At 39.3% G+C, this 24,924-nt stretch overlaps 2 protein-coding genes across 2 annotated transcripts; one reads left to right on the top strand and one right to left on the bottom strand.

The window, feature by feature from the left end:
• LOC113017737 (G2/M phase-specific E3 ubiquitin-protein ligase-like) lies at nucleotides 1-4,413 on the top strand. The gene is made up of 13 exons (XM_026160846.1): nucleotides 1-212; nucleotides 552-652; nucleotides 744-1,053; nucleotides 1,163-1,245; nucleotides 1,360-1,463; nucleotides 1,619-1,652; nucleotides 1,768-1,829; nucleotides 2,145-2,228; nucleotides 2,613-2,824; nucleotides 3,001-3,182; nucleotides 3,398-3,570; nucleotides 3,847-4,061; nucleotides 4,178-4,413. Exons 7-13 carry the CDS (start codon nucleotides 1,792-1,794, stop codon nucleotides 4,411-4,413), a joined length of 1,140 nt encoding a protein of 379 aa, XP_026016631.1. The 5' UTR covers nucleotides 1-212; nucleotides 552-652; nucleotides 744-1,053; nucleotides 1,163-1,245; nucleotides 1,360-1,463; nucleotides 1,619-1,652; nucleotides 1,768-1,791.
• A 629-nt stretch (nucleotides 4,414-5,042) lies between these two features.
• Nucleotides 5,043-8,437, bottom strand: LOC113017758 (uncharacterized). The gene is made up of 3 exons (XM_026160871.1): nucleotides 7,236-8,437; nucleotides 5,926-6,144; nucleotides 5,043-5,324 (listed from the first exon to the last, which is right to left on the bottom strand). The coding sequence occupies exons 1-3, from the start codon at nucleotides 7,865-7,867 to the stop codon at nucleotides 5,114-5,116; spliced, it is 1,062 nt and encodes a 353-aa protein (XP_026016656.1). The 5' UTR covers nucleotides 7,868-8,437; the 3' UTR covers nucleotides 5,043-5,113.
• Between the last annotated feature and the right edge of the window lie 16,487 nt (nucleotides 8,438-24,924).

The following is a 24,924-nucleotide window of genomic DNA, read 5'->3' as shown; positions in this document are numbered from 1 at the left end:
GGCGTGCTGGGTGTTTTGTGTTTTTATATATATTTGACTGTTTTGTAAAATTAATTGCTAAAATCATACAACTCATGTTTTTCAGGTTATGATGTATTGTCCATTCTGTGGATTCCAGTTTGAGAACTTGACAAAATTTTGCTGTTCCTGTGGAAAAGACATAAGTTTTGTACCAGCTAAAGATGCTTCCACAGAACAAGAACACTCAAGAGGTATTTTTTTCTGAACTTCCTGCTATTGTAACTCGTTCTATACGGAAAAAAGTTAAAAGGGCAAGATTTGTTCAGGTGTTTGTAATTTACAGATAGTGTCATAAATGAAAAAAAAAAAGGAAAACTATAGACATCAGGTGTCATGTGACTAATAAATCTGCATTTCTGAAAGCATAGACATTTTTCTGCTGGATGTGACTGTGGGGAAGAGGTAGATTTTTTTGTGCATTATGTTCATATGTTTTTTGAATAATGACTTTTTCATGTTTGCTTTTGAATTATAAACAACGATAGACCAATAAAGAGTCTCTCTGTCTTTCACCCTTTTTTCCTGTTCAGCCAAGACAGTTGTTCAGCAGTTCTTCAAGTACCGTGAAGGTAAAGAGGCAGAAAGGAGGATGTTCTCAAAATCCAAAAAGAAATCAAAGAAAACAGTGAAGGTATAAATACAAAGTTTTTTAAATGTTAATCTGTTGTCTGACAATACTTTTCTAATATGTGACCACTTTTTTTTCCTAAAATGTAATCTAGATTTCTGTTGGGATCATGAAAAAAAAGAGGACTGGCATGAGACCCATAAGAGGGAAATCACTACCATTACATGTTGACCCAAGCTGGTCATCTGAGAGGCTGTTGGGTGCTGCCATTAAAAAATTGAAAGCTTTCAACCAAGATATGAAAGATGTAGAATACATCCTGCTCTACCCTGATGGCTCTCAAATAAAAAATATTCCAGGAACTGACACACCCTTTACGATTGAACTCTACAAAGAGGCCGTTGGCAAGCCTTACCAAAGAATTACACTATTTGTCTGCACACTTGAGGACTTTTTGTCAGAATGTGAGTTAAATAGAATTGCCATTAATTCTTTTTTATACTCATATTGTTAAAGAATCTTGTGATTACTGTGTTGAAGATTTTAACCAAAGTATTTCATACGTTCCCACAGATGTTAGTGTTTCAGAAGTTGAGGAGGATGATGAAGTTGTCGTTAGGGTACCACCCGTTACGTCACCCCTCTCTGACACAGTGGTATGTAAATCTCAAGGATTCATTAGTTCGAGATGTTAGTGCTCTCAGTTCGGGCAAAATGCATTCAATGTCTGGATATAAGACTAATATCATTCTATCGTTGTGTATATATAGTGGTAAGGATCTGAGCAGCCATAATCAACGAGTTTGGTGTTTGATGATTTTATCTGACAGCTTTGGTCAAGTCCAGAAAGCAGTACACCAGAGCCTATACGTCGGTAAGTTGGCTACCTTCTAGCACATTGATCTGGCCTCTGTGGCAGGTATATAAACATCTAACGTTCTTAACACTTTAATGTAAGCATTTGATGGCCACAAAAGCATGTTATGTTTTATAACATTTTCTTTTTATCATTTGATCTATATTTTATAGGTCAACTTCAATATCCCAAACATCTGATGTGCAAGTACATAATACTCTTTTGTATAACAATGTTGCATATTTAATTGTTAAGTTTCATTTGCATGCCATTACATCTGCAGTTGTTATGGTATTGTGTTGTGTTTGTGTTTATGCTGAAGGTTCGGTGTGGTACAGAATCTCAAATGGCATCCACATCAGGAGAACATACTACAAGTTACAAGTTAGTCTTAAGTTATAAAATTACATGATTTCCCCTAGGGATCAATGAAGTATTATGATTCAGATTGTGATTCTAAAATTTAAAAAATATGAAATGATATATCTTGTAAATAATTATAAAGTAATAAGCTCAGTGAAACAGTTTTTTGTTGTTGTTGTTGTTGTTTTTTAATTATAGAGGTTCTCTATCTAATCCATAACTTGAGCAAATTCAGTCACGGTGAAGTACTTCAGACCCAACCCAGCCAAATGTAGAGCCAGAATTACTATTACATAAAATATATTTTAATCTTCTGTTTTTACTCTCCTTTGACAGTATCTATACCAATATCTATGCACCTGTCGTTATTGACAGCAGTTCTTCAGATGCTGAGGGAGAGGAGTTGCAAAAGGAAAACTGGTAACTTTCATATCTCGAATAAGTATAATAAACCCATAGTGTGTGACTTGCAGTTAACCTATTTATCAAATATTTTTTTACTAAAAATAGTGCTGGGTACTGCTGCTATTTTTGATCCTAACCTTTTACAGGAGCAAACATAGCTTAACTTTTCCTGTGAAGTTATTCTGCTGATGATTGTATTCAGAAAAAAAAGATTCTTAAAATTATTTGGTTGCTGATGATTGTTCTTCAGATTACTATTTTGCTTTTTAAAATTAATTAACAGAAAAAGGCCAATTGATAAAGCAAGAAAAATTACTTAAAAGATATTAAACAAAAAAAAAATACATAAAGTGTAAATAGTGTAAATATTTTGTTGCTTTTCACTGACTCATTCTACAGTGATGAACCTGATGGATTGACGGCTGCAGATGTCATCTCAAATCTGGCTCTGAAGATCAACAAAACCTCCTGTAGCAGATTCAACATTAACCGAGCCAATGTCTGGGATGGTGCCTACCGAGGCTTCAGAAGGTCTTCATATAGTCCCAACTCTGGCATGATGGTGAAATTCTCTGATGATGTGGGGCTGGCTGAAGAGGCAATAGACACAGGTGGGCCTACTCGAGAATTTCTCACCCTTTTGATGGAAGCCATAAGGACGAGAAGAATATTCGAAGGAAAAGACTATGCCAAATATCTCACATTTCATAGTGAAGGTATTTATTTTTTTCACATTTTTTTCCATGGTCAAAATTACTTTATCATAATGAATTGTCTTTATCTTTAGCTGCAGATGAAAATGAATATTTCTACGTTGGAAGAATGATTGCAGTTTCCATTGTTCATGGTGGTCCAGGGCCATGTTGTTTATCTCCAAACTTCTTTATGTACCTTGTTGGAAAAGACAAGACATTCGAGGCACCAATTGATGATATACCAGATGAAGAAATCAAGAAGGCTCTACTAGAGGTAAATTTATGATGTTATGATTATGACAAACACCAATAAATGCAAATTTTTAGTTTTAATTAACCACTTAACATAATCTTGGTAACTAACTGATGCCTGAATTGATTACGGATTGTGTAATCCAAGACTGTGTTACATCGCACATTAATAGACAGCATGCAAAGGATGTCACTTGTGCATGTGTATGTGTGTGTAATATATATTTTTCTCTTTAGATAAAGAATGCAACATCTCTAAGTGAGCTCCGAGTAATCTCAGAAAAACACTCAAGCATGCTCCAGACAGCAGGATGCTTTCGATTCATGAGGACACTGGAGGATAGGAAGAAGGTAGTAGCGGATTACATTCAGTGGTACTTCATCTACCGAAAACATCTTTCCATCCAAAGGTATAGAATTCAGACTATTATGTGCCCATTTAACGAAATCTTTTCAGAAGAATAAATTGTTACTTTTTTTTTATTCCTGTGAAATTTAAAGGATGGAAAAAACATATTCTAAATGCAAGACCTTTTTCAGGAGGACTTTTTTTTTGTAGCAGGATGAGTGTCTTAGCTAGATAAGAATGTTGGTTACTTTCTTAACACAGTAGTTTCCGATGTGAAGTTTTGCTTTCTTGTACAAATAACATTAAACATTTTATTAAAAATTAGACTGTTTTCTAGTTTCAGAAAGGGTCTAGCAACACTCGATTTTCTAAACGCCCTGGAACAGCATCCTTCACTCTTCTTCTCATTCATGTGCTACACTGAGACCAGGCTGACAGCTGATCTTCTTGAGAACATCTTCCATGTGCAATTTGGTCCACCTGGCAGCTCTAGGCGTCAAGAGGAGACAAGAGTACTAAGCTACTGGCAAGACTATCTGCTTTCTGTAGAAGGTATTAAATTTGGTTGAAAATGTTGAAATGAGTACATTTATGTCAGCAAAGTGTAATGCCCCCTGTTTCCTGTTTATTATCATTAGAAATAACTTTTATTCTCTTTACATTTTCAGAGAGAAATGGAAGTCTGTCTCTTGAAGACATCCTTATGTTTGCAACTGGACTGAGAGAACTTCCTCCTGCAGCAATTCAGCCAAAGCCACAACTTCTTTTCCAGACCACTTCACGCTTCCCTGTAGCAGATGTCTGTGCAAATACTATCAAAATCCCAGTGTTACACAGTTATGAGGACTTCCAAGAAGCCATGGATTATGGCATCCAGAACTCTCCTGGGTTTGGGCTTCCCTAAGGTCCAAGTCCTTTTGCTTTTAAGCCACATTTATGGTTTTAGCAAACATTTGAAGTTTGTGATTTTAAAATCTGAAAATTTTTGTTTCTAATAATTTCTGTAAATCACATAAAGTTTAATGCATCGCAGAAAGTTCAATCAGGTTTTGGAATTTCAAAAGCATAGTATCATAGTGGGACAATTGAACAAGTTTGGCAATTTCTTAACACAGTGAAATATGTCTATGTAACAAAATAAAACATTTCTGAAGTATTCTAATGTACTGAGACACGCTAGTATAATAACACAGGGAAAAAAATCTGATAAATTCATTTAAAAGGCTTTATTTAATCAAACACTTTTGTGTTTGATTAAATTTTTTTGTAAGATGTGCAAGTTGTTCTTGGAGTTAGAAAAAGAAAAACCCACATAAATACAGGTCTCGCTGAATGCTTTTGTAAACCTTTGTTTGTAAAACAGATCTCCAAATTAATCAACGTGTTTGTTACAACACCTAATTAAAAGGAACAAGTTATTTTGTACAGTATGGTCTTTTGATTTCTTCAGGTAGAAAGCGTACACACTGAAAAGTTGACGGTAGTGAAACTATTTATATAAAAACTTTGGTACTATTTTTTTCAATACTCATTAAAGTTGGTTTGTGACAATTAGTGTCAGTGGTAATTGTACTCACATCTAGCAGATGATTTTACATTGACCTCTAAAGTCCAGTCATATTTTTGAGTGTTATATAATTTTCAACTGCAGTAGTCCAGTTGACTGGTCGAGGGAGCTCACTCTGTCTTTCCAAGTTTGTGAAATGAACCTGGAGATTGTCGTCCCCACATAGACTGTACTGAGCAGGTAGAATGTCATCAAACTGGTGCAGGATTTCTTGAGGCACTTGGAATCCACACTCTTTTCCACCATACCTCAGGTCAGTCAAATTCAGTCACTTCTCCAGGTACTATCTTTCAAGGTTACAGCAAAAGCGCAAAGTCAATCTTATAATTAAAAGTCAGTTCTGGAAATTGTGATTTTAAAGAATCTTAATTATGCATATCTACATTTGTCATTTTTAGCCAAGATGTGATCCAAAGTTAAAATATGATTGTCTAACTTTTTTTTTTTTTTTTTTGGGGAAAAAAATATAAAAATAAAACGTAAGTGCATGAAGTCAGAGAACAGAACTAATGGCAAAACACAAGTGGCAGCTTTAACTTCTATTCAGCAAAAAGGTGAAAACAACAAAACACACTATTCAATTGCTAAAGTGTGTGTAATACCTGCTGTGAGTAACAGTTAGGGCAAATTGTTAAACCTAAATGACATACTGCTTACTTAACTCAAGTGGTTAGGTCAAGAAAGAAAAGAGTGCACATAAGGGATGGACTGTTCCTGAACCATTTTATAAATGAACAAAAGGTTTAATAACAGCAAGCTGGACAGGTATCCTGCACATACAATACACTATACTGAGGAAGAAAAATTTTAGTAAAACTATGAAATAAAATCCATGGACTAAATACATACCTATGAGGCAGGTGATACATGGCTTCTGGTTTACCAGATGGACAACAAGATTGGCGCACAGGTCGGATGGTGTGAGTGTTCCAGAGATCTCTGTACTCGTCAAGCTCTTTTTGCAAGACATTGAGGAAGACATATCGTAGAAGGCATTTATGTTCATGACTGCCGTTGAAAAGATGCCTCTCCCTCAGGTCACTGAAGAGTTCAATCCAGAACTGAGTTCTAATGGTGGAATGACAAAGCATATAAAATTTAATAACAAGTGATTCAATGTAATTGTCCTCTTTAAAAAAAAGTCGTAATCTTAAGAATATTGAAATGTGCGCAATTTCGTTCAAAGAAAAGCTTATTCACATGTTTTGAAGTGTTTCATCAATGCACGGCAGGAAAAAAAAAGCAACTTCACACAAATAACAACATTTAACAAAATGATTAATCCTTCTGTTATTCCTGCATTTGGCGGTTGAACTCAAGAAAAGTTGTAATATACAGATCTGTCCATATAAATGTACTATTTTGTTTCTACATGAACACTGAAGCTGTTATCACTTGTTAGATACCACACAGAAATCCAAAAACTAGTGAAAAAATCAGTATTTTTTTTTTGGCACACAAAGTCGAAGAAATGTCTGAAACGAATGACCTCCTCTAACAAATTTCTGTCATGTTGGATCAATGTTCTTATATTACTCATATTACAGTTCTCAAATTTGAAGAATCCCTTGTTCTTTTATTTATATGACTCCCTACAGGTAAACTATTTGATCTAGATGTTAGTTTGGTACTATGTAGGCACACAAATTTGAATAAATTTTACTCAATTTTAAATACATCAATCTTTACTGATGCCATTGCCTCTAGGATTTATAAAAATTTATTAAAATGTTGAATGTCAGTTTGTTTGTTGTTTTTTTATAGTTCCTTTTTAGGACTTTGTGGAATGTCTGAGTAGGATTTTCCTTTTTAGTGTGTTGTTTTAATACAAACAAATGTCACTGGTATACCAAACCATTTATTATATTTTTTGAAGCAGTTGTGCATCACATGAGAAAAATGTGTAGGTGACTATGTTTTCTTTGTTTGTTTGTGACTGTAATTTAATATTGTACAGCATTGTACAGCTACAAGCATTTCACCCCCATGTCATACTGTGTATGGTTGTGTGTGTGTGACAAATAAAATTTGAATTTGATTTGAATTTGAATATTTGAGTATAAAGCCCCACCCACAAAAAAAAAAGTATATCCCTGACCACGAAACACCTTCAGAACCATTCAATTTTAGTTTCAGAATATATTTTAAAAGCCATGTACCTTTGCTTTCTGAACGAAGACCACCAACTTTCAATCCGTTGATTTGTAGTTGAGGTACCATACATATGACTGTGGGCTCCTGCAAGTTCATCTCCATGGTCTGATCTTAAAGCACAATGAATGGCTGCCATTGTGCCATTTTCTGTGCCACAGTCTGTACGAAGGCATGCTGGAAGTTGACCAAACCGTGACAAGCACTCCATATAATATTTTGCAATGATACCTGGGTCATTATTTGAGCTGCCACAGCTGAGCCACATAACTTTCCTTGAAAATCCATCGACACATGCACTAATAGCAACACCAAAGGGCTTCAGCTTATCATAACCATCCACATGCCACACTTGATTTGGTCCTTCTGAAAAATATCCTCTTCGAACAAACATGCGTTTACAGCGACGCTTAACACCATATGGATCTAGTCTTGAGAGTATGTGCATTACATCATTTCTTTTAACTTTCAGATTATACTTTTGTCGCAGTGTCTGACACATGGATCTGTAACCCAGAAGCTGACCTGAGCCTCTCAGTTCTTGTGTAACAGTGGAAATGACAATGTCAGTGGCAGTAAAGTCAGTCCTTCTAGTCATTCCAGCATCTTTTAGCCTCCTCTTTAATGTTCTCAGACTCATACAAATATTATGCTTGTTTTCAAGAAAATCCAGGATCACTTCATATGTATGGCCCTCAGAGAAATACTTAGTGATGATGTCTGTGACTGAGACTGGGCCTAAGGTTGAAGAGAAAACATGAAAAGATAATTACGACCGCAGGAATCCACAAATGCACTTAATAAGAGTTTTTTTAAAAAAATACCACATCTGAAACAAGTCTCAATAAACATGACTCAAGTATTTAATCTTCTTGATGTGTGCTTAAATAAAGGCCAGCAAAAGCTCAAAGAACATGGACCAGGATTCAGGACTTATCACTCTCATTAAGACCTCTATGCTGACAACTCAAAATGAGCAAAATTAGAGAAGTTAGAAGAATTTCGTCACTGTGTACATATGCCCTATTAAGTCATAAACTAGTTTTTAAAATTATGCTGTAGAACCGGTGGCAGGCTTAAACCAGAATACAGTTCTTAGTACCTAGCAGTTCATGCCTTTGCGTTTTTGGAATTCTGATTTATCTTTGCATACAGAGTCTTTAACAATACAAAAACCTTAGAATAAGCAAATGAATATAGTACTTTGGAATGGCACATGAATAATAATCTCCCCCCCCCCCCCCCCCCCCCCAAAAAAAAGTTTAACACTCACTACTGAAGCTACTGTGGTGTATATAAGTCATTATGAAGCAATTAAAAGGTGAGCAATAAATACTAGAACTTAGGAAAGTGAAGTGCTTACCATTCTCTATAAAAGGTGCTAAAACTTGAATGTTAGTTCCACAGGACCCACAAGAAAATCCAATTTGCCCCACTAGCTGGATTCCACAATATGGACAATACATTGCCTGATAAAGACACAATGCCAAATTAAAACCTGAACACATTAACTGCAATATTCCTTAATGACTTTGACTTATTAGTATTTGTTCTCGAGTTTAAAAAAGCTTCATTTCTAAGGCTACATTAAACATTATCTTTGTTAGAATTATCTTTGAATGTATATTCCAGATATCTCTAGTATTATTAGAATCATGAGATTACAACACATTTACCTCTCCTCCACTTCTTTGAAGTGTGTCCCAGTCCTAGCGCACTGGTTAGCATGTTTTGGTTCGTGCAACTGGTCCGTCGGGTTATTGTCTCCCCAGGAACATTTCCGTTGTCTTTTTTCCTATTTCCGTTGTGCTTTGTGTGCTTTTGCAGCGCTTTTCTTTTTGCAGCGTTTTTCTTTTTGTAGCGTTTTTCTTTTTGCAGTGCAGCGTTTTTCTTGAAGTTGCAGTGCAGCGTCTTTCTTTTTGTAGCATTTTTCTTTTTGCAGTGCAGCGTTTTTCTTGAAGTTGCAGTGCAGCGTCTTTCTTTTGTTCTTCTCGTGTTCCTTCTTCCTGATATTGCTGTCATTCGGAACCGCTACATCGATCACTACGGCCGTCTTCTTCTGTTTGTCTACCACCACTATGTCCGGTTGGTTAGCCACCACCATTTTGTCCGTCTGTATCTGGAAGTCCCACAGGATCTTAGCTCGGTCATTCTCCACCACCCTTGGGGGCATCTCCCATTTTGACCTCGGGACTTCCAGGTTATACTCGGCACAGATGTTCCTGTACACTATGCCGGCCACTTGCTTATGGCGTTCCATGTATGCCTTGCCTGTATATATATATATATATATATATATATATATATATATATATATAAACTGAGACACAGGCATTAGAGCCTCTTAATGCTTGTTTTGTTTGGGTTTCCACCAGAGTGGAATTAACAAAAAATAGAGAGGGCATAGCCTAACATACGAAATAGGAAAATAATGATGTGTAATCTATTTATTTCAACAAAAAAACTGTATTCTGAATACCACCTATTTATCTGTAGTATTATTAGAATCATGAGATTACAACACATTTACCTCTCCTCCACTTCTTTGAAGTGTGTCCCAATCCTAGCGCACTGGTTAGCATGTTTTGGTTCGTGCAACCGGTCCGTCGGGTTATTGTCTCCCCAGGAACATTTCCGTTGTCTTTTTTCCTATTTCCGTTGTGCTTTGTGTGCTTTTGCAGCGCTTTTCTTTTTGCAGCGTTTTTCTTTTTGTAGCGTTTTTCTTTTTGCAGTGCAGCGTTTTTCTTGAAGTTGCAGTGCAGCGTCTTTCTTTTTGTAGCATTTTTCTTTTTGCAGTGCAGCGTTTTTCTTGAAGTTGCAGTGCAGCGTTTTTCTTTTTGCAGCGTTTTCCTTTTTGCAGCATTTTTCTTTTTGCAAGTGTTTTCTGAAGTTGCAGTCCGTTTGGCCTCTCAGGGCCACCGTAGGGGTACAAGTTTTATTTTACACTATGTTTAGTGAGAGTGCATCTCCTTTAAAATAAAAGCTGAATCATTTAACTCAGCATTAAATCTGCAAGTTTTTAATGGAGTTTGGTTGTCAGCAGCACATCTGTGAAACAAAAAAACCTCCTACATTTAGTCAAATATTGATTTAAAACATTGTTTACTGACAGAGTGTGAGGCAGGCATTGTGTTGAGCTTCCGAAGCGCAGATGACAAAGCACAACAAAACACCCAGGTCACATGACCACGACTAAAACAGATTTTGGTGTGCTTCACATCAGTTTTGGCAGGTGGTGTACCTGCTGCTTCTACACTCTGCCGCCGGCAGGATTCACATTTTCATTGAGCACAGTCATTTGTAGTCACTGAATTAATGTTTTTGATACGACTACTTCAACTTATTACACGTGCATGTGTAAAAGAAAACAATCCCGTCTCTCTCATTATTATTTTTAGGATACAGGATACAGCATCCATTTTGTTTTGTTTTTTTTTAATGTGTTGCTGCATTTTGTAGTTCATACTAGAGTTTTAATAAACAAAACACTAAAACTATTCTGTTATACTTGTCATGGCCTGGTACTAGGGACCCAGGGCTCACGTATTTTCAGCTGAGCCATAGACCACACCCTCCACCTCAATATACACCACAGTTTTCTCTGCTATGGAAATGAGATCAGAAGGAAATCATTATTATTATTATTTAATAAATGCTCACATTAATGTGGGCTTATTTGTTTTCATATTAGAAACATTAGTTGAGTGCTTTAGTGTAAAATGGTGAAAGTCCCTCTTTTTGCTCCTCCCCTCACCTGTGAATGTATTTCAGTCCTGCCTGGTTATCACTGCAGGAATCTTTACTTTCACATTTATTACAGGTAATAACTCTGATTTTTCTGTGTATTATGAACTAAATGTATCCTGATACACACAGAGATGGATGAGCAGAGGTCACATGATGAAAGAACAAACCTGGAGTCTTTGATTTATTTAGATATTTATTGATGAATGCAAACAAACCCCGACACTGAACCATCGTCCAGCAGAACAAACCTGATCACATGACCTGCTGACCCAAACAGTGAAAAGCTCCATGGCAACAACAACAAGCAGCCTCACATATGTTAACAGAGGCTGTTAGAAGCTGTTAAGATTCAAAGTTGAGGAAGGAGAGTACACACCACCCATGGTCCAGAGGATCTTTGGTCAAACAATGATTTTAATGAATACACGCGTGGGAAGACACTCTGTACGCAGACAGCCAGTAGTCCTCGACTTAATCAAAGCATGAACAGATATTTTATAGCATCAGGGTTTGTTTACTGACGCCCCTTCATACGTCACAGACACATTTTATACATAGATCAAATCAAAACCACAACGACTTTTGACACAGTTTAAAAGAACAATTGTCTCCTATCTTCACAACAGGTGCTTCCTGTCACTGCCGGATGCTCGCAGCAGTTCTGCGACAAACTGCTCTTGTTGCAACCCCAGCAAAACATGATTAAACTTTCACCTATAAATGATTCTCTAACTAAGTGTGTGTCTGTGTGCTAACCACAATTGCACCCTGTTTCACCTCGCGACTAGCTCCTGACCCCTCACCAGACAGAGAGACAGAAACCACTCTCGTATATGTAATAATCGAACTGAAACTATGGATATGACTTTTACTAAATAAATGTTTTAATCAAGAACCTCTACTAAACATAATAACTGTGTGCATAAGCATAGAGTTCTGCAAACTCTCTGCAAGCCTGTTTCCTGTCAGCCTGTGACTTTTAGCCTTTCTGAAAGACACACTGTTCTACCCCTGAATGCAATATAAACTCCAGATTATATTATTAATGCAATGGTAATAATGACAATTATTTAACAATAGCAGTAAAATAATTTCCCTTCTCGACACTCCCTCTCATGACCTCTGGAACACCAGAGGTCACAATACATTGTGTCCTCACTCAGCAAATCAGACAACCTCATGTCATCTAATTGGTCCGGTAATAAACACCAGCTCCCCTTCGAGAACACTCCATGTGTAAGCTTAGGTTTTCTCGGTCCCTCTCTGCAGGCCTCGAGATCTCCAGGATCCTCGCCCCTCCTGTGGTCGCCGAGATCGATCTTCTGCAAAAGAAACAAAACACCTTTTCCTGCATCTCCCTAACTTATCCTATTTGGGACTCTTTAATCAAAAGCCTAATCCTAATTATCTTCTTAACTTATTGGCTTATATTTATGTACATTCTTCAACGTTACTCATCCCTTTAAAACTCTTTAAGCCCTGCTTTTACGTCCGGTTGCTCGCTCTATTTTCCCTTATCTGATCATCAACATCCTGTGCACAAATTGTCGCTGCTGCAAGTTCCTCTACTCTAAAAGAAAACAACCACTTTAATCAATGAAGTTTAAGCATATAAGCAATTACTCCTGTATACATTTCATCATAGCTAAATGCTGCCTTGAAACAACTCCTATGTGTTAACTTCATTTTAACCTCACATTTCCTATGTTATAACCCGTTTTGGTATAGCCTTTTTATTTCATTTTCTCCCTTTAATGTAACAATACCTTCTAATTCTAATTTATCAGACTTAACCAAAATATATGCTTTCCTTCCTCTTTGGTCCTTCTTTTAAGTTCAGTTAAAAGCTAAATGAATTTAAGGCCTTTTGCCTGGAATCAATACTGTCATGTGTGTTTCTTAACTCTGTGTCTGTAAGCGTGTGCAATCCTTCATGAACTCATATTATCCTCACAGTAGATTGGCTAATCATAGCGCTAGCCAAAGGCTCGTGACCCTCCAGAGACAAATTTGAGCCACAACTCCTTTAAAAGCACAAAATGCAATATGTATAAAAATCATTTCTATTTATAAGCTCCCCCTTTATCCTAAAAATACCTCCTATGTAATATCTGTATGTGTACGCCTACATTATAACCACTTCTTCTAGAAATCAAAAAATCAAACCTGTTCTACTCCTTCAACCCTCACTAATTTTCCCTCTAAGATTTATTCACAGCTTTGAAAAACCAGCATTGTATCTTCTAAACAGGATTCAGTTCTGTCATGGTCCTGGGCCATGTTGGCCCAGTATTCTTGGTTCCTTGTATTTTCGCTCCTTATTTAGGCCAGGTTTTCTCAGGTGTCCTATTGTGGTGTTCCCTAAGTGTTTTTTTCCCTTTGTGACTCTTACCCCCTTGTGCCCCTCTGTGTATTTATGAGCTCTCGTCTCTCTTTGTGTTTATTCCATGTTTCCCCCAGCCTGTTATGTCTGTGTTCTCCCCGTACTTTCTCTCCTCCTGTCTGAACCTCTGTGTACTTCCTGTTTTACTTTGACAGTCTCTCGTCAGTATGCGTAATGTTGTATTCACTCCTGCCCTGTCTCGTTATGTTTATCAGTGTCACCTGTGTTCCCCACCTGTGTGTAATCTCCCTGTGTTCTCTGGGTGTATTTAAGTTGTGTCTTCTGTTATGGTAGTTGCTGGTTTGTCTGTGTTGTTTCCCCTCGGTCTCCCTGCGTCTCGTTTCTGGTTTGTGTTATTAGCTTACCCAGTTTAGGTTTCCGGTTTCTTGTTTTTCCACCGGTGCTGTTTTATGCCCACCGTTGTAAATAAATATTCACCTGCACCAGAGCTGCCGCCTTTTGGGTCCTTTTCTACAACTCCACACGGCTTGCCTCGCAAATCGTGACCAGTTCACTTTTAATCCTTTAACCTTAACTTAAAAATAACAGTTTCAGTTTTACCATATCCAACTGATCAAAAACCCAAAAGGTCCTAAAATGATCCTAAATTATTAAACAATTAAATTATTAAACCCTAAACCCCCCTTTATCTTGATACATTTCATGTGTCAAGATACTATACAAAACTTAAAAATGCTCAGTTTCCCCACTCATGATCCAATCTATGTCATAAAAATAAACTTAAAACAGAACAGTTATCAGTCATGTGTTACTTCAATTAATGATAACTGAATTTCATCAAAAATATTTCCCCTTTAGCATTTGGCATTCTCCCAACAATATACTATAATCCCATAATCTAACCCCAGTCAACAAAACAAAACAGAAATTTTCTCTGGTAAAAACAAATTGTTTGTCCACATTAATTCATCCTCACTCACATTCAGTCACACATTCACTCACATGCAGTCACACCATGTATTTGCTGATAGTGGAGCTTCCCGCACGATCAGATACTCCACCCTCAGCAAAATGAGCTCCGTCATTTTTTATTTTCCATAGGAAAATATTTCTTTATGCTTTTGGACTGGATTGACTCGCATAAAATCCTTTTTACAGGGACTTACGACCTTGATCCGTCCCCACAGGTAGCTCTCCTCAGCCAATTGTAATCTGGAAAGCCGCCTTATATTTGCTCTTCCCGAGAACTTTCAGCGCCGTTATTCACTGTTGCAGGCCTGCTTAAAACAGAAATGAAAAATAGAGCTGATTGTTAGCTCATAAAAACAAAACAAAATCACCTGACAGGTTTTCTTTAAGTGCACTGTTACAAAATAATGGGCCCAATTTTAGACATGTCCATGTTTCCTAAAACTCCCTCTATTAAAACAAAAATAACGACAACAACCTAACTGACAGAATCAACCCATCACCACAACAACCTTAAACACACAAGTCTTGCCACCACATAATTTCACCTCCTCAATACACCGAAAGTCTCATTAAAACCACACAATTTGCACACAAAAATCCCCCCCTTATGCTCTGTAACATACTTCAATTCAGCATAAAACATAACACCCTTACAACAACATATCACTAAACTATAAATTTCCTACCCAAATCTGCACTTCTCTTGTCTGCCATGCTTCCTCTCCTGAAAGTCACTTCCCCAGTCACACACATACAGGAAGCTCCTACGTCACCACTCACTCCAACTAATTTGCATACTGAGTCATCTCTCAATGAGTTGCTGTAACAACAGAAACATATGTTTAAACATCACCAACTCATTAAATCATTTTATTTCTTCCAACAGTGATCACTAGTGTTGATCACTCAGTACGAGAGCACTCCTAAGTCACTCTTTTTTAAAACTACTTTAATCCCTTTTTTGTTTTCATAACTCCCTTCGTCATATGGCTTATTCTATTCCTCAATTACAAACTCAAATGTATTTTATTAAACATTCACACCATTGTATCATTCATACAAAATAGCAAGCTGTTCTTCATTGCATATGTTTGTGTTCTTAGCCAGGTTTAATCTCTATCTCTGCATTAAACTCCATGAGCTTGTCTTGTCTTTATAAGGTTAATGCATTTTCTGTTTGTGTGTGTGAATTTGCATATGTTGCTTTTACAGTGTGTCAGACTCCTGCACAAGTCTCCACTTAAGCCGTCAGTTTCTTTCCCAAATTTGCTAACCCAAATTTTAAGTTCCCACCTTATTCCTGCTCCTCAGCCAGAAGCTAGGGCCCACTTGTCAGGTTTATGGAGACATGGCGCTGTAAACAATTCAACCAGAAACTTGCCTTGGCATGTCCAGTCAAGTTAACCTACAGGTCTCTTCCGACCGCTGCACGTGGAAAATTGATCCAGATCTATTTCGCCCCTATAGAAACACAACTGAGACATTTTCATTATTATCATATGTACTTAAACTACCCTTTTCCCTCTCTCTGGTCAGAGGTCCCAACTTATGTTATGTATATACGTGTAAGCAGGTCTTCATTGCTTTTCCTATGTATTTTGTTAATGTTCAGTAAGTGTAAGCTGCTTTCTTCATTGCCTCTATATGTTATAGTCAGGTTTAATTCATGCATCTTTTCCCTTATTTCTTAATTCAAAACTATCTCACTTCTGATTCTTTCCAAAAATAATTTCACATGTAACACTTTGTGTATGTGTGTTTTCTATTCTTGTTTACCTCTTTGTTTGTGACGGTGGACATCTCTAAACCATCATGAGTTCAAGCTTCACTTTCAGTCCAATTACACCCTGTATTCTCACAGTCGAAGTCGTCCAGCTTCACCTCTCACTGGTCACTGTCCTCTTCTCTCAGTGTCCTTTTGTTGTCTTGAATTCCAGCAAACACAGTCTGTTTCTTCTCTGTTTCTCTTCAGTATTTTCCTTTTGGATCAAGTCCCAGCCTGGCAAAATACCACATTCAGTGCCTTTAAACAGTCATGTCACACTGTTCTTACCAGCCTGCTGTCCACCGTGCATGGTTCATCACGTGGTTTCTTCTTGTCTGTTGATCCTTTCACTCGTCCCTTTCAAGATTACTCCAAGCAAGACAAATCTGACAATCAGTGTCCAGTGCTTTACCACCGTTCATTATCCCACTGTTCAACTGCCCAGCCTGTAATTTACAGTACATGTTTCCACCTCGTGGTTCCTTTCATGCTGCTGCTGGTGTCGTCAGTGTGGTTTCCGTTGCACTGTCTTTTGCCTGCTAGTAATTCTTCTCAAGTCCACGATGTTCTGTCGGTCTTCATCAGGAGATTAACTGTCCTTTGAGCTTCTTCTCAGGATGGGGACAAGTGCGAGGTCAAGCTGTAAAATTTTAAGCCAAAATCTGGCCTGTTTTCTCCCAATTATGCTACTCTAGTGGTTTTGGCGCCGTACTCAAAATTCCAGGTTGAGAGAAGTCCACCTTTATTTATCTGTAATCTGTGTTGACACACTAAAACATACAATTAATATCCTTTTCATTTCTTTTCTCAAAACCTCCATTCGCTTTATCTGCCTAGAGTTTAACTCATCTGTTTCTCTCTCTGGGTGCTCACTCGTCACCTTATATGGGCATGCAAACTTCCTGTCACCCACACCATTTCCTGTTACACACACACAGCACGCAGCTGCTCAGAGCAGCTCAAGCTGCTTTGCTGTTTCTCCAGGCTAATCAAACTTATTTTGTATTTACAATCTACAAACCCTCTGTAATTCTACTAACTTTTGACCTAAAATGTAGCATCATTCACACAATGATTTCATAATCCTCTCACACACACCTTTTAAATAAACTAAACTCTTATAACATCACTCATGCATCTCTTAAATTAAAAACACTTTCAAACTTTAAAACATCCTACTTTACATCACCAAAGAAATACCTCTCACACCTTTATTCATCATTCAAAACCTTCTAGTCACCGCATTCACACAAGAAATTGAAAAAATAAAACACACCAGCAACTATTGCTGGAGAGAAGTTACTACTGAAAGTAATATGTTAATCTTAAGTATACACAGTGCACTCAATATATTTATATATCTACATCCAACTTCAGTCAATTACTATACATCCACTACAGCAACTCAAAACTTTATTTATAGTCCTCTTAATAAACATGAATGGCATTTTAAACACACACTCAACAATGTTTGCAGCAGTATTTGTAAAACCAACTGTGGCTTAAACAGTTCACTGCTTACTAATTCACATTATTAAGCATGTTCTGATTTTATCTGTTTTGATTTTATATACTGTTTTGATTGTTTGTTTGTTTGTTAGTTAGTTAGTTTATTTGCTTGTTTTAATCAATTTTAAATCATGCTTTTTATTTGTTCTTGTTTCTAATGTCTCTGTAAAGCACTTTCAATCACCTTATTGTTCAATTGTGCTATACAAATAAACTTGCCTTGCCTTGCCTTGCCTTGCATTTTCACACTCACACACACACATCTAAAAATAGCAGCAGGCAGTCAGTGCATTACTGACTCGACACACAGAGATCTCTCACACCAAATGTTATTATTCTATATTACAACGACGTCTTATATTTACAACCACTGTCAGATCTGTCAGCTTTAGCGCCTACACAATTTTAGACAAATTTAAAATAACCGCCCAGCGGATAAACTCCCTGAGTTTTTTGCGACCAATTAACCAGTATCAAGACTTTAACTGTTTCTGGCCTCATTTCTAAAATCCCTAACTCAATTTAAAAGTGTCCAACACCCAAGGTCCAACCTTTGCTGCCCAAAAAAGCGCAGATACCGTTCCAAACGGTAAGGAGACTCTAACTCCTAGCTATTTTGGAGGTTCCCAAGTTCTCCCCGGTTGCCAACCGTACTAACCCTATTCGCCGATAGGTCAGGGCCAAGCGTCCTTGGCCGGGAGGGAGCATTACCTCCGAGAACTGCACTTCCTAGCAGACTCTAACTGCCGTTCTAGAATAATTTATAATACTTTGAAACAACAATCAACACCCGAAACAAGTGTATAACTGAGGCAGGTGCAACCTAGTGGTCAAATGGAGACTCCAACTCACAAAATGACCGCTCAGGTCCACTCTTATGACCAAATTTGGACTCTAACCAACACAATAACCAATTCCCTACCAACTACTTGAGACTCTAACTCAATTTCTTTGGGACTTCAACCCAGTATTTAAACTTTTCCTGGCAGACTCTAACTGCTTTAGCAGACTTTACTGCTTTCATTTCTTCTTAGCAGAACTCTAACTGCTTCAACTCATGAGATTTTTCATCAAAATCAAAACAGACATCCACCAGTAACTTCAGTGAGTAGACTTAAATTTTATCATGTCCAATTTGGCACACTTTGGAAATAATTCAACAGGTAGTGCCTTACCTTTTGGATAAGCCGGCTTATGCCCACTCACTTCGACCACTGGAATTCATGTCTGCCCGTCAGACCACCTCAGAGACCACCAAATTTCTCCATCTAAACCTCCAATCCTCCCTCCTCAACCACCGGACGAAGCCCCCAAATGTTAAGATTCAATGTTGAGGAAGGAGAGTACACACCACCCATGGTCCAGAGGATCTTTGGTCAAACAATGATTTTAATGAATACACGCGTGGGAAGACACTCTGTACGCAGACAGCCAGTAGTCCTCGACTTAATCAAAGCATGAACAGATATTTTATAGCATCAGGGTTTGTTTACTGACGCCCCTTCATACGTCACAGACACATTTTATACATAGATCAAATCAAAACCACAACGACTTTTGACACAGTTTAAAAGAACAATTGTCTCCTATCTTCACAACAGGTGCTTCCTGTCACTGCCGGATGCTCGCAGCAGTTCTGCGACAAACTGCTCTTGTTGCAACCCCAGCAAAACATGATTAAACTTTCACCTATAAATGATTCTCTAACTAAGTGTGTGTCTGTGTGCTAACCACAATTGCACCCTGTTTCACCTCGCGACTAGCTCCTGACCCCTCACCAGACAGAGAGACAGAAACCACTCTCGTATATGTAATAATCGAACTGAAACTATGGATATGACTTTTACTAAATAAATGTTTTAATCAAGAACCTCTACTAAACATAATAACTGTGTGCATAAGCAGAGAGTTCTGCAAACTCTCTGCAAGCCTGTTTCCTGTCAGCCTGTGACTTTTAGCCTTTCTGAAAGACACACACTGTTCTACCCCTGAATGCAATATAAACTCCAGATTATATTATTAATGCAATGGTAATAATGACAATTATTTAACAATAGCAGTAAAATAATTTCCCTTCTCGACAAAGCCCAGAGTCTTTATAGTCTTTCTCCTGTTTGTACACAGATCTCTGCACATCTTCATCACAGTTACTCACAGACGTGCAGAGTGTGTGGATATCAAAGCTAAGTTTCCACCATGTTTGTAGTCTGTACTGGGACTCATGGAGCATCTCTCTATGAGCACTCAGTGCTTTAAACAGTGAGTCCCAGTTTAACCAGCAGCCTTCACACCACACATCACACAGACATGGAAACTTCAAACCCTCAGACTGAAGACACCATCAGAAATAAATAGATTGTGATGAAGATGAAGAACTGGAACAGTTTGCTGTGGTTTCTTCTGTTCCTGTCAGAAATAAGAGTCTGGCACTTTGCTCTCCTTCCACATGTTTAAGGAGGAAGTGAAGAAGAGTGAGTGAGGCATCTTCCTCTGTGGGCCCAACATCAGGCAGCAGCCACGTATTTTTAAAAACCCAGCACACTGGTTAGAACTGCATTCAAAACTATTGAGCCAATATTTTCAGCTTCTATGGCTGAAACATTTTCACATGATGAGCTTCCAACAGTGAGTGAGAGCATGTGGAGAGTTTGGAAACATCCCATTAAGAAAGAGAAATCAAACATTTGGATTCATTTTAATGAGCTCAGACTTGTTGAAAATGCAGAGGAGCTGGTTGTGAACTGAGCTTCAGAGAAACACAACATACTGAGATTCACTGTGAAGCTTTGAGTGGAAAAAAGACAGAAAACAACATGTGGATCCTGGAATAATGGGAGCTTCCATCTTTAAATGGTTGAAGAGGAAGAATGTGGTGGGGCGTGGTCTGCGGTGCAGTGCAGGGAGGGCGGACGCACCTGCACGGCATCCTTAATCACACCCGCCTAGTTAAAAACACGGGGACTCAGGGGTTAGGGTGTGTTGTGGTGAGATGTAAATAAAGATGGCTCCGAATGATACTCCGTGGTCCTGCCATGCCTTATTCTTGCCACAAAGAAGTTTACAAGGAACCATTTAGAAGAGTTTCAAACATCAACTGATTGAATCCATGAATCTGAAAACGTGTTTGTGAGTGAAAGAGACAGACATGTACAGACTGAACTATCTGTTCAACAGTCAGAGTGTTTCTCTAACAGGACACACTCTTTACACTCCACTCAGCACAAGGACACTGAGGAACCAGGAGTCCAGAACCAAAACCCAGGATAAAGAGTTTGAGTGAATGTGGTGTTGAAGGTGTGGAGGTGGATCAGAGTGTCAGAGGAGACTCTGTAGAAGGACAGAGTGCCAGCAGGACAGTCCACATACACTGCTACTCTGTTAGAGACAGAGGAGGAGGAGGAGATGGATGTTTCTCTATTGTTGTGCCAGACAGACTGAGGACCATCATGAGAGCAGATCAGGCACCAAGACTGATCATTCCCTCCAAACAAACAGTCATCACTATTTCCTTTCCTTCTGATTCTTCTATAACTTATTGATATGTCAGCTCTTCCTCTCCACTCAACCTCCCAGTAACAGCGACCAGTCAGACCATTTCTACACAGGAGCTGAGGATGTATGTCAAATCTGTCTGGATGATCAGGATATGACTGAACCTCCTTCACACGTGTCACCTTCCTGTTGTTGTCAGACAGTTGGAGGTTTGAGTGTACTGTGTTTGTGTCGATTGTGAGTTGACAGGAATCTGATGGAGAGAACAAACACAATCCAGCTGCAGTTATTGATCCATCATCTGTTCATTGATTGACACTTTGATGATGACTCCTGACATGATGAAGATGGTTGAATGTGTGCTGCTTTGTTTTCATGAACCCCATTAAAAACACACTTACACTTCCTCAGACCTGGTCTCAACCATCAGACTCCAGCAGGCTCCACCCTGAAAGGAGGAGGGGGGTCAGAGCAGCACAGTCAGCATGCACACATGGACATTACATGGCTCTCATACGCACACTGTTAGACACTGTATAAAGGAACAGTCCAACATTTTCACAATGCTGGCCCTACAGCTGTGGCTCCGTCACCCCCGGCTCCCGTGCCGTCGCCTGGTCCAGCCTCAGACTCGGCCTCTGCTTCGCCTGGTCCAGCCTCAGACTCGACCTCTTCTTCGCCTGGTCCAGCCTCAGACTTGGCCTCTGCTTCGCCTGGTCCAGCCTCAGACTCGGCCTCTGCTTCGCCTGGTCCAGCCTCAGCCTCGGCTTCTGCTTCGCCTGGCCCAGCCTCAGCGTCGTCTGGTCCTGCAGCTGCTCCTCCGTCACCGCCGGCTCCCACGCCGCCTCCTGCAGCTGCTCCTCAGCCACCTTCTTCTCGTCGCTGGTGTGGTCGACCACCGGACCGGCTCAGTGGCCGCCGCCGTCTTTCTCACGGCCACCCTCCAGACCGGCTCAGTGGCCGCCGCCGCCTTCCTCGCGGCCGCCCACCGGGACTGCTCAGTGGCTGCCACCACCTTCCTCGCGGTCGCCCTCCGGACCGGCTCAGTGGCCGCCGCCGCTTTCCTCGCGGCCGCCCACCGGAACTGCTCAGTGGCCACCGCCACCTTCCTCGCGGCCGCCCACCGGAACTGCTCAGTGGCCACCGCCGCCTTCCTCGCGGCCGCCCACCGGAACTATTTTTGTTTTGGACTCCGTCCCTCCGTCCTGGGCCCCTTCCGCCCGCCCTGTTCTGGTCTTTTTCTCTTTCGGCCGTCGGGTGCCGGCCTTTGGCAGGGGGATACTGTCAGTGTTTTCCGTTTTGTCATGTTCAGTTTAGTTCGCCACAGTGCTCTCACTTCCTGTTTTTTCCCCGTGTCAGCTTGTCTCTTGTGTCATTAGTCAGATTATGTTCAGCCCTGTACTCACCTGCTTCCAATCATTGCCATCATTCAACCTGTGTATTTAAGTTCCTCGGTTTCACCAGTTCTTGGTCGTGTCATTGATGTTCGTGTGATGTTATGTTGTCCTTTCCGTGTGTTCCCTCAGTTCAGTCAGCCATTCAGTTGTCCAGCCAGTCAGTGTCCGTTCACCCTCTATTCATCCACTCCTTATAATAAACCTTCACCTACCTGCGAGTCCTGCCTGTGGGTTCCTTCTTCCTTGCCTCCACGCAACGCCTGACACAGTCATAGACAAAGTTAAATGTGGAAGGTAATGTGGGCTGCAATTCTAGTCTCAACGTAGAATGTTTTTAGTTTCTTGCTAGAGCCAGTTCCTATGACACTGGAATTCAGCCTCAACTTATGATGTTAGTATCTCGTGCCAAAAACCAGACACCGACAAAATTTAATGTGAAAATGCGTGTAACTCAGCGAACAGACTAATTTAGAATTTCCAATATGCACATTTGGTATTTATAATACAATACGCTGTGCTTACCTTTTCATATTTGGACCGGCCCTCTGCTCGCCTCACGATCTCACCACAGGCCAAATCTGCCCTCCTCAGCACGCTAAAGATCCGGGTCACGGCACCAAATTGTTAAATCCTCCCAATTCTTTTAATCCTTGGGCTGAAGGAGGGTTACTCAAACGCGTATAGACTCTGATGGCCCCCATCTAGTCGTAAAAACCTAAACATCCACATACTTTCTAACTCTCAGTGAGCCTGAGCCATAGCGTATTCTATCTGAAGTGGGATCAGTCATAGCAGGAACCTCTGCCCAGTTAAGAACACAATTGCTTTTTATTAAAGCTTGGGAGAAGCCAGCAGTAGCAGTTCCAAACACATCGCCTGGCCTGTTGGCAACGGCACACGATTGGGAACTAAGAGCTGATCTGGCAAAACAGTTAAAGTTCCCCCAAAGCAGTAGTCAAGACAACACTGAGGCCAGACATCGTTCTTACTTCAGTTGTCTCCAAGCAGGTAACTCTTTTGGAGCTTACTATGCATTGGGAAGACCGTATGGAGGAAGTTATTGAGAGAAAGAGGGCAAAGTATTCTGAGCTAGAGAAGAATAGATCCCAACCCATCAAAATGGGATCTTGAGGATTCACAGGCCAGTGTGCCAAAAATGTTGTAATACATGTATTATTAGATTTACTATATTAGTTGTACATGGTTGCACTACACATCCTTGTTGCAGTTTGACTACAGAGAAGAGAAAAATAAATTTTAAAATATAACTCATTCACCAGCAGGACTTTCTTTTATGTGTTATCATTCCCTCCATTTAGACTCAAAGAACTTTGATGTTTGAAGCCACATAGTGATGTCAAACTTCCCCCAAATGTGTTGAACCAAATGTTATACAAACTAAAAGGAGAGAAATCTTTGTAAAAATATAACATGTAGAATTAAATTACCAGAAAATTCTACTTCAGTATATATATACATATATATATATATATATATATATATATATATATATATATATATATATATATATATATATATTTAGACTTTGTTACTTCTAACCTCTGGATAGACTCCATATAGTGTGACTATTTCAATAGTTAAAAATTTTTCAGTATTTTCAGTTATTCATCTAACGGCCCAGTTTCAACAATAAAGACATTTTATTTTTCTCAGAGGACTTTCCACTCTTCCTCCCCACTCCAGAGAATACCACTTTGTGAACCAGCTGAAGACCTGGACTGAAGCTCAGAGTTACTGCAGAGAACACTTCACTGACTTGGTCACCATCTACAACCATCAACCGACTTCTATTCTCAATATCACCAAGGATTAGTAACGGGGCTTGGATAGGGCTCTATAGTGATCGTTACAGCTGGAAGTGGTCCATGGAGGGAAAACTTTTTTATGTTGGCAGTACACATGAATTTTTGATCTGGGCTAACGGCCAACCAGACTGTGTAAATGCGAAGGAATACTGTGTGGCTCTTCAGGGACAAACACAGATGGATGATAGACCCTGTGGAGATTCTTACCCTTTCCTGTGCTACAATGGTGGGAAAAATATTTGTTACCATAGTTATCCCTACAATTTAATGAGAATTATGTGTGCCTCAAAATGAATCCTTTTTTTAACCTTTCACAGCCAGCAGTACAAATTACATCTTAGTAATGGAGAGCCGCTCCTGGTCAGCGGCTCAGTCGTACTGCAGGACATACCACACAGACCTGACCAGTATAAGAAGCAAAGAGGAGAAATCCAACATCACGCTCACTTTGAATGGATCAGGGGTTCAGTATGTGAGGATTGGTCTCTACAGGGATCCCTGGACCTTCTGGTCTGACAACACAACCTCCACATTCACTAACTGGATGTCTGGTCAGCCTGATAACCCAAATTCAGTTGAATACTGTGGAGCAATGAATTTAATGTCAGGGAAATGGGATGATGGCAACTGTGGCAGCAAAATCTA

This window comes from Astatotilapia calliptera, unplaced genomic scaffold (genome assembly GCF_900246225.1).
Source record: "Astatotilapia calliptera unplaced genomic scaffold, fAstCal1.2 U_scaffold_2, whole genome shotgun sequence".
Taxonomy (NCBI): Eukaryota; Metazoa; Chordata; class Actinopteri; order Cichliformes; family Cichlidae; genus Astatotilapia; species Astatotilapia calliptera.
This window is presented reverse-complemented; position numbering and strand designations above follow the sequence as displayed.

Excerpts from the sequence above, each read along its gene's own strand:
- LOC113017737 (XM_026160846.1), top strand. The coding sequence starts at position 1,792 with ATGGCATCCACATCAGGAGAACATACTACAAGTTACAA. Across the intron at positions 1,830-2,144 it reads GAACATACTACAAGTTACAA|TATCTATACCAATATCTATG; the intron begins GTTAGTCTTAAG and ends CTCCTTTGACAG. Across the intron at positions 2,825-3,000 it reads TGAAGAGGCAATAGACACAG|CTGCAGATGAAAATGAATAT; the intron begins GTGGGCCTACTC and ends CTTTATCTTTAG.
- LOC113017758 (XM_026160871.1), bottom strand. The coding sequence starts at position 7,867 with ATGAGTCTGAGAACATTAAAGAGGAGGCTAAAAGATGCTGGAATGACT. Across the intron at positions 6,145-7,235 it reads TCTTCGTTCAGAAAGCAAAG|AACTCAGTTCTGGATTGAAC; the intron begins GTACATGGCTTT and ends TTCCACCATTAG. Across the intron at positions 5,325-5,925 it reads ATGTATCACCTGCCTCATAG|GTATGGTGGAAAAGAGTGTG; the intron begins GTATGTATTTAG and ends GACTGACCTGAG.